We start from the raw sequence: 18,094 nt of genomic DNA, 5'->3' as shown, positions 1-18,094 counted from the left end.
CTTTTCAGTGAAATACCAGGCCTTAATTAAAACTAAAGTTCAGATTACTCTGGCGAATGGAGCTTTTCAAATTCCCTTGCAGCACTAATGCAAAAGACCATAAATACAAGTGAGCTACAGGAATAATATGACCTAGAATTGCCTTTAATTACATATAGCTAATTTTAAATCATTTAGCATCCAGGTGCTCTTTTATGCTCTCCTCAGTCATACCAATTAGTTTGCTTTATCAATTTTTTTTCAGCAGAAGGATGACCAAAATAACAATAAGCAGATTTATAACTCTCCATCAACCACCTCTCACCATGAATTTTTAAATATAGCTAAATGAGAGAAGAAGGCAGCACCTTGGTTCATGGTTTCTGAATCTGGACATTCAGCTCACCATACACATGCCTCAAAGCATCAGAATTCAGGCTTGCAATCAGCTTCCGTAAACCTGCTCGCATTGGGGTAAATTTTACCTCCCAGGTCAATGTAGAGTTCATCGGGATTCTCCTGAATAAAAAAAAGGAAAATTTTCAGTATTGCAGTCAGTCAGCCAGTGCCCTCAACCTGACACAAAACTGGAGAAACTGAAGGTAGGTAAGTATAACATGTCTCAAATCTTTTATGTTTCACTCATTCTCATAAATGTAATATAAATTACTCTCTCCATCTTCTATTCCTCTCATAACTGACCCTGTTAAAGCCTTTTCTAGCCTTTCCTCCAGGCTAATTTTAAATTTCCAAAATGAATCCATTTTCTTCTGCCTCCTGTCACTCCCTCTCATGATCACCTTCAGAATGACCTTCTTTATATCTAACATATTTTTTCTACTTTATAATTCAATTTTTTCTGTTTATTATAGCCTATAGTCTGGCGGTGATTCCGTAAATGGTTAGATAAGTCCAAGTGTTCAGGTCATTTCTCTGCAAACCCTATGAGATGTTCAACCCCTCTGTCACTCCTACCCTGAACGACCCTGCCATCAGCAGATTGCCTCAGTGGCCCCTTCAGATGACTTCTTCATGTCCAAAAAGCAAGTCAAAATATTCTTGTGAGTTCTGCTGTTGTTGGTTACTCTTTTACATTATGTATGACTCCTGATAACTCATATATAAAACAACGGTACTCTGCACTGTTCTTCATGTTCAATTTTTTTTGCTGCAATTAAGATGCATGGACAGTGTCAGGTATTGGGTTTCTGTGTTTTCTCAGTGCTTTCACAAGGTTCTGTGTGCAGATTTTAAAGGCTGATATTTATTGATTGATTGATTGTCTTTGGTGGATGCTGGGATACAACTGCTCCAAAGGAAGCAATGGAAAAAGCAGTATAGTGAGGAGCTATTTATGAAAATGAATTATTTTTTCCTCAGCATTAAATAAGAGGGTTCTAAGTTCACAGCTCTTATCTCATATGGCTACAGTGTCCTGAAAACAACTGAACAAAGTGAGAGCAAAGCAAGCCTATTTTTCAGTCACTGTTTCAAATTCTCATCTGATAGGATTTGGTTCTCAGGTGTCATATCATATGCCAGGGTCAGGACAAAAATGGCTGCCCAGGCTTAGCACAAATTGCCACGAGACAAGAAACCTTAATTAGCTCTAAATGAGCTAGCCTGGAATCCTCCCACCTGAGTATTTGTTTCAGTGGAAGTCTGCCCCTGGTAAAATGAGGTAATCCAGCTCCTTTTTGCATACACAGATAGAGGTACCTTGGGGCATGTACCCACTTTTAGGAAAAAAAAAAAAAGGAGAAAGATCATATTTTTGATGTGAGCATGTGCAGACTACTTCTAGCAAGTGTTTTCCCTCTTTTTATCTTTGTTATTAATAAGAGAGATTCTGTTCCCTGTAGCTGGTTGGCTTGCATCTATCAGATGCCCACTAAAATGGATTCATGATAAACCAATGACTTCAATTGGTGAAGAAAGTAAAATACCTTTTAGAGTTTATGGGAATTATCTGCAAGAGATTATCTGAACGGAAAGTGAAGAAGTAATTATAGAAGTCTGCACAGCAGACTTCTTGAGCAGTTGGGGGTCCAGATTCTCTAAGGATGAAGGTTTTTGGGCCACAGCTTCACAGTGCTCCAGTGAGAGAGGGTAGCACTACCATCTTTGTTTTATAGTACTACCATCTCAGTACATAAATGTGTGTGTATGCGTGCGTGTGTGTGTGTGTGTATGCGTGCGTGTGTGTGTGTGTGTGTGTGTGTGTGTGTGTTTGTGTGTGTGTGTACATGTGCAGGAAGACAACACCTGTGCTGGGAAACCAAATCTCCCTTTTCCTGTCTCTCTACTGTCCTGTTTCTAAAACAAGTTTCTTGTCACTACAGATGCTAATACTAGCTTAGCTCTGACATATAGAAACACCCAAAATTACTTACCTGCTAGTGTGAAAGTATGCTTGGCTATAATTGTTTTAGCACTATCCATCACTGCCTGGTTAATTCTCATTTGTCATGCAAAGACTATGCCCTGAGTAAGAATTGCTGCTGCCAAAGGTTTTTCCATAACTCATGCTCCTCATCTGTCTGAGGCTAATAGCTAAATATCAATATCTTTATCTATATATAGACTTTATGAATGGTCAAGACTGAAGCCCTGCAGCCACTACATGGCCAGAATAATGTTGTATCAGTTAGGTCACACGTGATCAGTTTTTTGGAGCCACTCAAGTGATACAGAAAAACTACCTGAAAAGTACACAAAGGCCAAAAACCTTATCCCCACATAGAACTGTAAAAGCTCCATCCCATAAGTAACAGTCCTTGGTAAACAGGGAAATGTTGAAAGGGTGGGGAAAGCCTAAAATGTGTTCAATTTTCTTTGCAAAAGGAGTAAGCCACCCTGATCTGATTTTCCTGGGAGAGAACTCAGTGATGAATGATTCTGCATAATATGCTGAGCCATCATCACACTGGAGCCATTTATCACTTTGAATGCATGGAGACAAATGTGATTATTATTTAAATAAACTACAACTGCCCCTTGCTCTGTCCTCCATGTGTATCACCTGCATCCTACATTCATCTCAGAGAAGTTAAATCTTAAAATGACTAAGCTGATCCATTTCCATTTTCAATGTTGCCAAGGGCATTACTGAAAAGGGGAAAACATGGTGACTCTAAGGGAAATTACGTGTGTTCTGTGAGTCATTTTTCTCCCCTAACTCTTGTGCCTTTGATGCACCTGATAATTTCTGCATCCTTGAAGGTGAGGGCAGTCCGCAGCAGCTTTTGGATTGAAAAGGATGCAGAACAACAGGGGAGGCTGGCACAGCTGGGTAGCAATGAGGGCTATTGCCACAACTTGTGTAACTCTTGTGGACCATGCTGAGTCATGCTCAGCAGCACCTGTGACATACCTTGTGCACAAAGCAAACACAGTATGTTGCCCTTTTATGGTTATTTTTCTATCAGTTCTACTTTGGAGATTGGTTTTGATCTTTTTATCCCTGTCCCAGGTGCAGTCAGGATCAGACCTCCCCTGCTGGCTGCAGAGGATGCTGACAATTTATGCAGCTGCTGAAGCACAGGCAATTTCTCAAACTCCTTTTACACACACTTGGGGACCATCAGCTCAGGTAATGATAGATACTAAGCCCAGATAGATAGATGCCCATAGCCTCAAAGTTTTCCAAGTTTCTCTGTTATATACCCTTGGCTAATGCTAAGCTCATAACACCGAACTCAGACGGAAAGAGGATTTACAACTTGCTTAGCATAGGGGTATCATGGTATCAGTGTAAGGTGTGACTCTGTGAATAATGAAGGTGGCTTTCCTTTTCCTCAGACCTGGGAGTGGCCTGTGCTGGGAACATGCCTGTGTGCCAGGCCACTGTGCAGTGGAGCTACTGGGGGGAGCTGTGTGCTCACACAGATGCTGCAGCTATGCCAGCAGGCTCTGCAAACAACACACATTTTGTGTCTTGACATGAGCTTGAAAAGATCATCTGAGGTACCTGAACATCTTGTATAATCATGATTAACATAAGCAGAGAAAAGCCCTTTCTGAGAAACAGCACAGGACTCGATTTGCACATGCTGAGTGAGCGGCAGTAAACACTTCAAGTGCAGGATAAATCTTCCTCTCTGCAATAGCAGCTTGTAGGTGCTATTGTCAAGTGCTAAAAGTAATGTAATACAGTGAAAAAGTAAACTTGGGCTGCACTAGCAACTACTCACAAACGCTACCAATCCCTCCAGCCCTGGTACTGAGCAGATGAAATACTCTCACAGTCTCTCTGGATAGCCCAACTTCTACTGACTATTGAGACCTATAGCTCCCCTGTGTATTGGATTTTAAAGTACAGAGAGAGTGTTTGAATTAAATTACTCAGCACAGCATTAGTTAAGTGTCTCTTGTGAGCTTCCTACTGTGAGCAAGCAGGGGACAAACTCCCAGCTGGTTGTGCTTTCTTCCCTACCCAAACTGCTTTTTTATTGTTCTCAGCATGCCAGGTCCCTCGAGGCGGAGTGTGACATTCTCCAGGGTTTGTTTCAGAGGATTGGTGAATTCCACAATCACAGACGTTTCTTTACCAGCTACCAGTTCACCTTTGGTCTGCAAGACAAGGAAAGGACAATGCACCAGAAACTGATAATAACAGATACACAGTACTGGCAAGGCAGAAGAACAGAGCACACAGCAAAATTGCAGGAGGCAAAGAAAGCCTAGTGAGAAAAAATTGTTGGATGGCACATTTTTCCACCCATTGTAATTTTCCCTCAAACCACATGGCAGATCAAGAGGCTGGTCCTCATTTCCATAGACAACTAGAAATCTGTATGTACAGTTCTGGAGCTGAGGACCCAGCTGGGTGAGTCCAGCTGATGGGGCCTCTCTCCCAGACTCTGCCCCCCCTCCTCAGGCTCCCCACCAGCACTGAAGGGATCTGCTCAGGACATAAGCTCCAGAAGAGAGGGGCAGGTCTTACTACCCTAAATTAGAAACACCAGGCTATGTCGTTCCACCCTCAAAATTGTCATGCCCATCTTCCCCTTGCTTTTGCATTTTCTTCTCATGTTCTGAAGGGTTTTTAACCTTGCACATGTGCTCTATGGAGGCCTGAAGGCCAGTTTTCCTTCAAACCCTATGTAAGCAAAAGGGCAGTACGCTTAGCATTGGAAAATAGTAAACCTCCAAACAAATGTGTTTTTAAACAACAGCTACATGCATGAGGATTTGGGGTTCTTTATCCCTCTGGAAATTCAGCATTTTTCTCAGAAAATGTGAACTTATTTTGCTCGGGCAAGAGTTTTGAACTTATGGCTGGCAGATCTTCCAGCCCACTTTATGGTCCATCAACTGATTTAAAGAGCCTTGAGAAAGGTAACTAAGAAAATCTAGTATCTTGTCAATAAATTTAAAGTGCTGCTTTAAGGAAGTATGACATTTGCAGAAAGCTGCATAGACTTTCATCTAAGGGATTACTCTGTTCCAAAAAACAACAAAATAACTGGAGTAAAGGAGGAGATAAAAGTAAGCTCTCAATGGCATTTGGCCACCTGAATACACAAAAGGACATCACTGGCATTTTCAGAAGTCTTGGCTCAATTAGAGATCCTATAACCTCTTAATTTCAATTGACCATTTAAGATCACTGGGTGTTAATCAAAATCATCCTGAAGTCCCAGACTTGCAGCTGAGACCATGATATGTATTTGCTGGTCTTATTTTGTAACCTGATCTCAAGGTTAAAATATGGTGTAATTTCCTCAACTGTTGAGTCTGACAATCTCCTTAGACCAACAGACAAAGATCAAAGGTTCATCTGAATACATAATGGGAGATATATTTTTTCATTCTCTCTCACTCTCACATCAAGAAATTTGATCTGCCAATCACATCCACCAAGCAAACTTCACAAGAAAACCAAACAGATAAACTATCTCAAATTTCATTAAAAAGCAATAAATCAAAATTTCTTCTATCAATATCTGCTCACACACACGTGCACACACACACACACACCCCCTTAAAAAATCCAGCTTTTAAAATTTCAGTGTATTTTCATGCATCACAAAGAAATAGAAAAGAGAAAAACTTAATTTTACTCAGAAACATGGGTTTTGGACAACAGTCTATATGCTAAAAACCCTTTCTTCAGAACAGCAGGGAGGATAAATTATTTTGAAGTAGAAAATCTGAGATGATGTAGAAGATGTTCTGTTAAAGTATTGAATTGAAAGAATTCTTTACTTTTAAAATTTGGTTATTGAAGACAGGTATTTGAAGTAGAGTTTGCTTGTCTTGCTTACCTCCTCTCTGGAATGCTTAGTACCAAAAATACAATTATCTGATCAGAACATCATGGTATTTCTAACGACCATAAAACAGAGTAGATTTTTTGGACAACTTTGATGTAGTCTTGATCCACGTTTCTAAAAAAAGCTTTTTTTGCAGTTGCTACATAAATTATTATATAGAAACCTGAGCACTAGCTCAAATAAATATATAGAGGGGAAAAGTTGGATTTCTTTCAAGGTCCTGAATTTTACAGAGCTATATTCATACTTATATAAAGTTTCCTGAACAAGTGTTCTGATTTTTTTTTCTAGTATTAGGAAAAAAGCATATCCAAATTTCATCATTCAAAGCAGATGAAGGCTTGGTGCTTATGAAAATAATACAATTTATTTGGATGCTCGGTCATGAATTGAGAAGTTTAAATCCCAGTTAAAGGGGCTTGTTAAGTTAATCCCAGTTAATTTAAAATGCCTTGTCTTTGGCATACAGCATAGGTAGTATCACAGGCATTACTCTTCTCCATTTTCGTAGGTACCACACCACTGTCTGCAGAAATGCTCCAACTTTTGAGCAACACCACTGGCAGTACATTTAGAGCGGCAGCAAAGAACTGAGGTCCCATGACATTGTCCCGAATCAGTGCTGCCCATTCAAGTTTGGAGAAACTTTCCACAATACCTGTGGAAGCTCTACCAGCAAAATCACTTCAATAGCAGTGCTCTTCATTCTTCAGCAAGAGCCCCTGTGCTGTGTTGCTTTAAACATAATAGACTTCTGAAGAAGTTAAAGAACTTGAGTGACTTGAGTGAGTAGTATCTCTTACCCTCTGAGTTTCTTCAGCTTTCTCAGATCTTTCCCCCTCTTTCCTCCACTGAGATTATTTCAGCTCTTCACTACCAGTGCTGCTGTCAGCCTCTCTCTTCAATGTAGGGACACTCAACACACTACATAATAATGTACCTGTACACCCTCACACCCTCCAGCCAGCCACTGCTCTATAAGGTCCCTGTTAGATGCTCTAATGTGTATAAACACACACACTCCACCCCACAATCAATGCAACACCCTTGTAGAGAACAGATCCCTTCCACCACAACCTTGAGCTACCTTGATCCGCAGGGTGGGAATGTCCAGCATTACCGCCTTCTGCACGGCCAGAATCTTCCCCGTCTCATTGATCCGCGCAGTCACAAAGAAATGAAAGGAGGCTTGCTCCAGTAGGTCGCGCATGTACTCACTCGATTTGATCACAATGTCGAAAGAGCTGGCTGAGGGGAGACACAGCAAAGAAAAAAGCCATCTGAAGCCATCTGATCACTAACTGCTCCTCTCATCATGGCCAGCGCCAATTACATGAGTGCCTTGGAAAAAAGGTGGCTTTCAAGCTAAAGAATGGCTTTGATTTTTTTTTTCCTCAAACTAACTTAATTTCTCTACTACACCATTTCCCCTCTAATTTTTCTCTCTTTCCATTTAGGCTGTGAGCTTCTACAGGCAAGGGCTGGGTTTGTGCACAGTTTGCGCCCAGTACCCTTAGCATGGGCCAGGTCACTGTTGAAGATTTCCAGGTGCTACCACAAAATAAATGAAAGCTGGAAATACATATCTATTGGGCACAAAGGTCCAAACCAGCTTTTGAGTGTCATTCCTGTAAATGTTTGCTCTTTCCTTTTGATCCTGTTTTTTCTTTGCCTCTCTTCTTGGCACAGGGATGCCACCAGAGCATAACTGGAGGGTAAGAGCCCATGCACGCTACTTGGGAGATCACCTGCTCTCCAGTACATGTCTGGTTATCTGCCTTTGTTCTACACTGGACTTGCCTGCAAAATTTAGCAAGAAGGTCTTCCTGCCACCAGCATGCCCTCCAGAGAGCTTTCACGTGCTCTCTGACAATAATTATTGGAAGGAACATGTCCCTGTAGGCTAGACAGTTGAGAAGCAGGGAATCATTAATTTTAACTATATTGAACTGCAATTCCCAGGCCAACAATGGTGTGAGAATGTGATGCAGAGAATCAGACTTGCTAACTAACTGACCAGGCAAAATATATAGACCTGTAGCTCTTCTCTCTATAAACATTCATTATAAACCTAGTAAACACATCAAGATCTCCCATCTGTTACCTGTGATGATTACTGTTATCTGTTATTTGTATTGTATTTGTGACATACACTGTAAACACTGGGATAATTGAACTCAGTTGGATAAATGACATTCACCCCTTTTCGCTCTTTTGATCCGCTCACATCAAAACCAGTTCCTTGATTTGGTTTCAAAGCTATTCCCTTGGTGGCCACCTGACCTGGATTTACTAGGCCAGCCTTAAAATTACTTGATGTGCTCCTGCTCCCTCCCTCTCGCTCTTTATCTTGTGTAAAAGAATTTCCCATAATACCCTTAACTGTAAATTATAAATCAGGCAAGGCATTTCTCATCTGAGAAGTAAATAAGTAAATAAATTAGTTACAAACCAGAAGAAATTTACTTTACAATGGAAGAAAAGGCAAACTTTTCTGTTTAAATTTAATCACTTCAGGAGAAAAAGAAGAATATACTTCCATTGTCTTAGCACTGGTTGTGCTGATAATTTGTCAGTACTGCTTACTGCATCTGGGAAAGCCAAGGGAGACACAACACTGAGCTGCCTTATAGTTTTTCAAAAAAATAGAGAAAACTAAATATAACTCAGTAGATCCAAGAGCACCTTTGAAGGCACTGTAAGGTTTAAGCTATTCAAATCCTCAAAGATGTTTTCAACCCACACAATTCCTTTAATCATTATTCTGAGAATAATTCATTCGTTTCCTGATTGAAAACTTAGCTTGCCTCATGCTTTCAATATTTTGGGCTGGAAGAATGCCTTTAATACATCTGTTTAGCATTGTAATTCTTTGTTACATATGTATATATATATTTATACACACACACTTCTTGACCTGAACAAATCCTGCATGGGTGTCTCAGAAGGTACCCTCCCATTACATCCCTGACAGATTGTTCTCACACACTCTCAGATAATCACACTACCTTCCTTCACACTGCCCACCTGCTCAGACATTATTCCTGATTTCACATGTACTTCTTTCCAAGGAAAAGGTGAAAGAATTCATGCTCAAATGTCATGTATCACCTTCAGAAATAGAGGAGTTTTTGTCCTGTTGCAGAACAGGATGCCCCACAAGTTGATGACTGTAGCTCAGATATAAATAAATCCCCACCTTGAAAAGTGGGAATAACTTTAAAAATGTTTCATTGGCCAGAAGCAACAATGGGGACATACTCTTGGTACACATACATAAACATCCATGTTCTGGTCTTTCAGTTGACTCTCTCCAGTCTGCATTCACTCACCATCACTCAATTAAGAGTTTCCAGCACTGTTTCTAGAACTTTTTTTCTTAGCATTTACTTAAATTAGAAAAAATGAATTGTGATGCTCAATGATGTTTAAAAATCTATTAATTTCATTTCTTGCAGAGAGGAGCCAGAAGATCCTCAAAGCACTGCAAAAGCTGTATTTTGAGGTAGTAATACCCTACACAGACCTTTGATACAAGAGCAGACATAAATAAGTCCTGGAACCATGCACAAATCACAGCCAGAAAATGTAGCAGACACTTCTCCTACAAGATGACCGAATTTTCCCTCATCAAAGTGGCCCAGAATTTAGACCAAGATTATTGAAACTGATTTTTTTTTGCTGCACCTATTCAAGTCTCCAAAGGTTTTGCAGTATTTCAGATTAGATATTTAGTAACTGATGTAAGTCACTATAAGCCCTCACACTGTGTTTTGATAGCATATATTGGAACAATCCAATGCCCATTTCAGGCCCCCTGCAAATGATCCACAGAGGTAGAAAGAATCAGCAAGTAACTCTCAGAGCTTTGTTACAGGCTGGAGGTAGAAGTTTTATTAACCTTCACAAGTAGATCTTTATCAGTGGACTTCTACTTTTTTGCAGAATAATGAGTTCAAAATAAAATGTGCCATTTCAGATGATGTTCAAAGTGAGGAAGAAAGGAGTGGATTTTTTTTCTGTGGCCTGATAGGAACTGTGGTTCCATGGAGACTTCTCACTGAGACAAAACTAGTCCTCTTGGAAGAAAGAGGACTCACAGTGTGTCTTGAGCTGGGATGAGGTAGAGAAGACAGAAAGCTCAGAGGTCAGGCAGGATTGATGTGATCCAGCAGCAGACCCAGTTCAGGAGGCGCATCCTTTGGGCTCCCAAAGTCCTGCCACTCCTCCTGCGCTCAGAAAGATTGGTTTGCCAAATAGCAGTGTCTAGAAGGCAAAGTCATGGCTTGCTGACCCTCTCAGCAGGGAACTCAAGTGAAGGATCCTCTACCTCATCTCTGTAAGAGCATGTGATCATCACTTTTGCTGACCAAGGATGCAGGCCTGGAGAACAAGTGATTGGCAGTCACTTGTTGCTAGAGCCTGCTAGGCAGCACTTGGAAGTACAGCTGGTCCTAAACATGTTGTAATGGCTAACAGGAAATAGATTATGTCCAAGTTTAAAAAGGAGAACATCTCTCTTTCCTACTTCAAGCAGTATGAAAACCTGCCCACAGCCTGCTGAGCTGGTTTTCTCTCATGAAAAGTGGCAGGATCTCCCTACTGTATTCCAGAGGGCACTAGGACAAGTAAATGCTGCATCTGTAAAGGTAACTCACCTTTGGGGCTGCTGCCCAGCTGACAAGTGTCTCTGCTTTATCGTGGCACATTCTCATTACATATAAACTTTTTAGATCACTGTAAATATGAAATCCTGAACCACAGAGTCCTCCAAAGCCAGATATCCATTTGAATCTACTCAGAACTTGTCAGCTTCTACCAGGTAAGACAAAAAAATACACTCTCTTGTCTCTGTACATGACATCCGGGGGAACCAGAACTTCCCCTTCACTTGCTAAAATGCTTGTAGGAAAATAAAGGAATTCAAAAGAAAAACAATACCTTGCAGCTTAACACCTGTGCTCCTTTGATTTCTTTTGTACAAAAGAACTAAAATTAACAATTCCCAGAGATGCAGCTTGGTGTAAAAGAGCATTTTGCAGGGAGAAACAGCCTGAAGGAAACAGCCTCAGCTTTAAATGACCCTGGTATCCAGCCCAGGGTACGGAGAGGATCCTTCTGATACTCAATAGAATATCCTACCCTTGGCTAGTAGAACTGGCTCTACACATGGGTGTAAACACTGGTGAAAGTCAATAACACAGAAAATAACTATGCAAGACTTACATGAAGAGGGTTCCAGTTTTGCACTGAAAGAGTGTTTCTTGAATTCACTTTTTGGGACTCCTGTATAAAACACTATGTTGCCTGAAAAGTAGGTAGTTGCAGTGTAGGAGTTGCGACTCTTGTTCCTGAAAGTTATAGTGACTTTGAAGTCATTGCCAAGGACTGCCTTTTGCGCTTGGAAGTCCATGTCAACATCTGTCTGTGGCTGGTACGTGGTATCTTGGATACTTTGCTTTTTAACACCATACATCACAGCAGTCTCAAGAGCCAGCCTCTCCTCATCCGAGCCTAGGAATGAATGAAAACCAGATTTAGAAAAGAAACAGATGTGCAGCATTAGCCCACCTACTGATCATAAGGGTGTGTCTTCCATAGCTTGTAGAAGCTGAAATAAATAGATGGGGACACTGTACCCTCCTGGTGTAGCACCAGCAGTGGGAGAATTTCACAGCTACCAAGGGAGTTGGTGTTAAAGCCATATCAGACAAACTGATGTAGCTGAACTCCTATCAATACAGCTACACTGGTTTACTCTGAACATCTGGCCTGAATAAGAAATGTCTAAACATCTGTACAGAAAGCCTTGAATTGTTTTGAATGCTTTGAGTTGCTCCATGACTAGCCTTTATTTTCACTACAACTAACTTAGTCTAAAGCATTTCAGAGTAGCAAAGTTTGTGCTTTGCTTGCGCCTTATGATCAAGGCATCTATAGTGTTCCTGGGATAGAGTTACAAATAAAGAATTCCAGAGGGGTCTTTTGCAGCTTTTCATGAAGCTCCCTCAGTGACAGAGGTTTCCAAGTCATCATCCAGGATTTGACCATCTATGTCTTATATATATATAAGTCTATGTCCATATGATACCAGCTCATTTCAGGTTACCTTCTCGGAACTTGTACTCCTCAGTAATGTCCATCATTCCATCACCTCCAACTTCCTTGGTCACAATCAACTGCCCAATACGGGTTGTATCAATGTTTTCTACCACCTGGGTTCCATTTTTCTCCATTCTTGTGTAGAAAATGTCACTATTCACCTATGAAATTAAATAAAAAAAGATTGAGATATATGAAAGTAGAGAGAACAAGAGGAATCAGCCTATCCCCCACAAAATAATGACACATCGACATGAAGTCTCACTAATTACTCACATCTACATTTCATGTTTAAATTAATCGTACGCTGAGATGCATTTTACTATTCACTGCTCCAGAATTACAGAGAGTGTAAACTTCACAAGGCTACAGGGAGGTCATTCAAAATTGAGGAGCACTACTACACATTTCTTGTAAAAAAAAGTTTTGGAAACAGAGAGGAGAATGCTTAATGGCTAAAATGTCTTCATTCTTTTCTGTCCTAAGCCATTTACAATTCAATTAGAGAGAAACTTCTTCCACAGTGTTGCAATTCTGGGCATGCCTCCTCTGGTGATGCAAGAGGTTAAAGCTCCAGACCAGGCCCTCTATCTCTTTATTGAGATATTTCCGTCTCAGATCTGTCAGTCAAATCACCCACGTGAGATCTCCATGACCCACCGCAGCCAAAAGGAATGTGGTGAGCAAAGAGAATGAGCAGCTAGAGCTAGTGACCTATTCAGCATAGCTGAATCTTGGAAGGAAAAATGACCACAGCCTGAAGATTCAGTGAAGTCAGAGCAGCTTTTTCTTATTATTACATTGAGGAGCAGAGAGTAGAGAAATCTCTGTCATTCATTAGAGCCATATCATGCCTGCTGGCGTGTCAAAACATAATGATGAGATTGTTCTGTGACATGAAGTATACATGAAGTAACTTCTCCATCCATAAATTGGAGAGCTATCTCCTGTCTCACTGTGGTCTCTCTGATATCACTCACTTCAGTAAAAACTTTCACGTAAAACAAAATTTCACTTTGTACCTCAGCATAGACAAAAGGAGCATCAAATTGGAAGCAAACGTGACCATGTTTAATGGCTTGAACTGAGGCTGGACCACACCTGTACATACCTATGGGGAGAAGAGAGACAAAGTGACAGACCAAATAAATTAAAAACATGTAAATTTCTAAAAGAAAAAGAATTCTTGGGGTTTGACAAAATCTTCTAATCGTTTACAGGAACTCTTGACCAAGAAGCAAAAAGCTTAATTTTGTTACCAGCCTTGTAGATAACACAGACTCGGGTCTGGAGTAACCTGGTGGTTCAGTACCTTTAATGGCACTATAACATCCACTGTAAGTGTCAAGCACTTGAAATACAGTTACAGCTGGGTTTGGTAAACCCAGATAATTTTGGAAGGAGTCAGGTACACCACAGGCTCAGAAAGACCTTGCTACAAATTTGAGAAAATTGTATTTTGAGGGCTGGGAAATTAAGGACTGGAAAGAAAGACCAGTGACTTTTTTTCTCTCCTGCCTACTGCTTGTTCATGTAGTTCAGTTAGGGCTGCATAAAGTAAAGGAGAATTAATATGATCAGGCTCCTATATAGGTACTCTAAAATGTGAAAAGCCATCTTTGGCAACAGGATCACATCTCTTCAGTACCAAGCAGGATCTTTCTCATGAAGGATTTTGTGTCCCAGGGCATCATGAGCAGTGTTATAATAAGGACAGATTTCGTTTAGAGTTCAGAACAAATCAGGAGAAGGCCCTGAGATGAGTGTGGTTATTTGGTTCAAGAAGTTGTCACTGGCCTTATGGTGCCACTGGCTCGGCTATTGTCAGCTCATTGTTTGAAACAGAGATCCCAAACATTAGAACGTGAACTAAGGAGGACTTCAAGCAATATTACCATCACTGGTTTCTTGAGGTGTCCCATCAACAACCTGCCATCCTCCAAAGCCAACAGGAAGGTCAGGTCTGGTCATCCAAGCTTCGTTCCAGCAATGATAATTCCTTAGAAAAGAGATGGGACCAGTGTATTAAATTCTTGGAAACAAGCACACAGACCAAAACAAATCCTGTGTATTTATGTCCTGGCATTGCTTCAATAACACCGTTTGCAATTCAGGGATAAAAATGTTGACTCTTTAAAGAGAACAGATTTTTAGGTCTATAAGTTTGGTACCTAGCTGTTAAAATCTGAAAGCCACAATCCTTCCTTGTAGTTTCTTGACTGAAAGTTGAAGAAGGTTTTTTGATTCTTCTAATATATTCTGAGTGTAAATGTCTCAGAAGATATGCCAGTGCTTGGAGATTGTTGGGGTATATGAAAAGCTACACAAACTAGAACCCCTTTCCAGCCAGACACCTCCACTTCAATCTGCCTGCTAAAGCAAACTTTGAATCTTCAAGCCAATGAAAGATGGTCTGCTTTATAATTATTCAGACTGAAGCTTTGGCATCTCTTATGAAGAGATTTGGGATCAACTCTGCAACATACAGTGTGTAGTTTTGTTTTCATGGCTCAAAACAAGCATTCTTTACTTGCTTCCGTGTTGGTTGAGAAAAAGACCCTGCACAGCCTTTCTAAAACTATCTTCAATGTAGATTCCTTATAAATTTTTTCCCATGTGTCATGACAATGCATGATGTCAGAGCTCCTAAAACACACATCTTTTCATAAAACCTACCTACAATCACTGTGGGCCAACTTGAATCTTTAGGGCTCAGGACAGTGACCCAAATTATAAAATTCTGAGAGTAGTTAATCTAGGTGCTCAGGGTTAAAATGCTCTCACCTGGCTGGATGCTCAGGAGAATTAAAAAAACAGTGCAGCACCATCACAGTCTGCCCTGGGTGTTTCAAAGATAAGCAGAAAGGATGGACAGATGTTGTAACTTCCACCAATGCTACCAATGCTCAAGGGAGAGAACAAGCAAGAAAAAAAGATAATCTGGACAGAAGATCTTTCAGTAAAGACAGGAAAGTGTTTGAATTTCCTTACTGCAAAAAATAAAAGAAGGAAAGAGTAGAGAAAGAGGCAATTTTGCTTGCAAATTATACATATCCTACAGCAGATCTGAATAAACTTACATCTGTGTAGCTGCTGATATAGCCTCTAGTACACGCAATGATATTAGCAACGAAAATGGGGATTGTTAAACTCTGACCATTTCATTAATAATAGGTGAAAAACAGTATGGACCAGAGTCAGAAGGATCTGAAGCTTATCTAACAAGATATTTCAAAGTGGAAATGAAAGCTTGGATCAGGGTAAAACTTGTCAGTTAGGAGAGTTAATGAAGCAGCACTACAGAAAAAGGAATTATTCAAGGAAAATGATGCACACTCAGAGAATTTTTGATGCTGCTGAGTACTCAGCGCTGAATCATGCTCACAGAACTTTGCTGAGGGCTACCCAAGAATGGGGACACACTTCATGGAAGGTGGGTATTTGCAAACTGCTATGCCAACATATGAGAATGACAATCCCTGCCCTGAAGCCTTCACTGGTTCACTTTGAATCAAAGTCGGATGTGTCACTGGCTTTGCATTCTGCGAAAGAACAACCTGAAGAGCAGGCAAAAAGAAAGGATGATAAAAACAAGGCTGGGAGTGGGGTAACAGTGTGGAAAATGGCAGATCTACTTCAGTTATTTAATTAGGTAACACAGTTTTTCTATATTTTTTCTGTATTTGTCTTAGGGACAGGACCTTTGTTTCTGGTTTCTATTGGTGTAGTGCTGGACACAATAGGATGGCAATTTTTTAGGTCTCCTGCCAGGCAAATTAAAAATACACATAAGGATATTGAATCTGAATGGACAGAAAGACACTGCTTGTAGAGCAGTGAGCATTAAGAAAAGGAGGATGAGGGAAATATTTGCCTTTCCAAAGGTAGCAGAAACCTCCCTATAGAAGTGAGCATAGCTAAGGAGCTGATTCCGTAGCCATAATTTGTTGAACTGATTCTATAATTCTTGTATTCTACAGCAAGCCTGAGACATTAAAGAAAGCAAGAATGGCAATAGAGATCAATGTAGCAACCATTAAATATTTACAGAGATAATTACGGATAGACTAAACAAAGCAATGGGGAAATTAATAAAAGATGACCAGGCGGGTTTTATGCCTGGAAGACAATTCAAGAACGGTAGTTCATATTGCTTATGGGACAGGCAGATGCTGGAAGCAGCTGCTGCCCTTTTATGAGCTAACAAGTTCAGGCATTGAGGTTGAGAGGGACTGCTAGGGTCAGGCACTGATAATATTGTTGAGAAATTAGAGCAAAGTGATCTGGGACTAAATGGGAGAGTAGAGGTCTCAGAAGGGCTTTCTCCACAGGCCTGGATATGGATGAACTCCCATGGGGTTGGGTGACATCAGGAAAATTTCTGCTCAGATGCTGATGTTGATCTGCTTGGACCTCACAGTAGGAGTGACTCTTGATTCCCATCCAAGAGAAATATTCTTTAAGCGTCTTTATATCATCATTAAGAAAGACAAGGAGAACAGACAGTACTGATGGCCCCAAATCCAGCCAGATTTATAAAAATAACTTTTTGCAAAGTCTGTGTAATTTTGTATATGTGTTTTGTTGGTGGTGGTGTTTTTTGTATCTTGAGGGAGAAGACAATCTTCAATAAAAATAAATAAATGTCAGATAAGATTCAGAGGGAGTCCCACACTCAGAGATTGATTGGACTAAAAATCCTGGCTCCAAGTATCCCTGAAGTCTGAGAGTATTTAAGACCTGAAGATAGATCAGCTCCAGCAGTACAAGGCTAGAGTACAATAGAAATGATATATTAATAAAGAAAAAGAGCTTTGCTTCCAGTTTGCAAGAGATTATAAATAAAAGTGAGAAATGCATTTAAAAAATCATTATAAATACCTTGAGCTTGTCCTCTTAAAAAAAGAAATAAAAGAGGCATTAAAAATAAAATCAGGGTTAAGACAGAAGTCATTAGGAGTCAGCATGTGGGCTACCAAGGAGTGTTACAGAGTAATGAAAAGAAAGGACACAGAGGAGAAATGAAAAGAGGTGTATATATTAAGTCATGCCCAAAGGGTTATATGCACCATGTACTAATAAATGCACTGGGAGGATAAAAGGATGAACAAGGCAGTTAAAAAGTTATCAAGCCAAGGAAAAGCAATGTAGGATGGAAGGATGAAATGTTAGTGTAAAATTGCATGTGGATTTCATTGGGACTAGGATGATTTTGGATGATCTTACCCTGTCCCAAAAGAATGTAGGAGAAAAGAGATTAAATTAAGAAGTCATGGGAAACAGCTGGGTAAAAGAGAGGGAAGTAAAAGAAAGTGCCAAAAGTTGGTGGGATGTATTTCACAGATCAGGTTAGGAGAAGGAGAGAAGGGATGAGAGTGAAAATTGTAAAGCATAACAATGATCCATTGCTAGGTGTGTATGGATTGTGCACTGAGGCTCCCAGTCACTGGCTCTTGTTTCACATCTTTTATAGGCAGAGGAGGTTTCAGAAGACTTCTCCTTTACATCTCTCTGAGCCATAAAAGAACCTGCCCCATGAGACACGCTGAGTCCTTCTGTCTCACAGACAGCAAGGAAAACTGCCCAAGGGTACTAACAGAAGGCAACAAGGCAAATAGCAGGACCATGGCTCTGGACCTCAGGAGAGTAGTCTTTAACACTTTTAAGGTCCTGCTTGGAAGAATCCCATGGGAGGTAGTTCTGAGTAGAAGATGGATGCACAAGAGCTGGATGTT

General features: G+C 40.4%; 1 protein-coding gene across 2 annotated transcripts in view; it reads right to left on the bottom strand.

The window, feature by feature from the left end:
- Nucleotides 1-353: 353 nt before the first annotated feature.
- Nucleotides 354-18,094, bottom strand: part of F13A1 (coagulation factor XIII A chain) — a 58,993-nt gene continuing 41,252 nt past the window's right edge. For both annotated transcript variants that reach the window (XM_030943141.1, XM_030943140.1), the window contains exons 9-15: nt 14,255-14,358; nt 13,382-13,470; nt 12,367-12,520; nt 11,484-11,771; nt 7,345-7,505; nt 4,415-4,551; nt 354-498 (exon numbers count right to left, since the gene is read on the bottom strand). In XM_030943141.1, coding sequence (XP_030799001.1) covers nt 354-498; nt 4,415-4,551; nt 7,345-7,505; nt 11,484-11,771; nt 12,367-12,520; nt 13,382-13,470; nt 14,255-14,358 — 1,078 coding nt within the window. The remainder of the gene's footprint in view (nt 499-4,414; nt 4,552-7,344; nt 7,506-11,483; nt 11,772-12,366; nt 12,521-13,381; nt 13,471-14,254; nt 14,359-18,094) is intronic.

The sequence above is a fragment of the Camarhynchus parvulus genome, chromosome 2 (genome assembly GCF_901933205.1).
Source record: "Camarhynchus parvulus chromosome 2, STF_HiC, whole genome shotgun sequence".
Lineage (NCBI taxonomy): Eukaryota > Metazoa > Chordata > Aves > Passeriformes > Thraupidae > Camarhynchus > Camarhynchus parvulus.
Note: the sequence above shows the minus strand (reverse complement) of the source record. Positions and strands in the feature narration are given on the sequence as shown.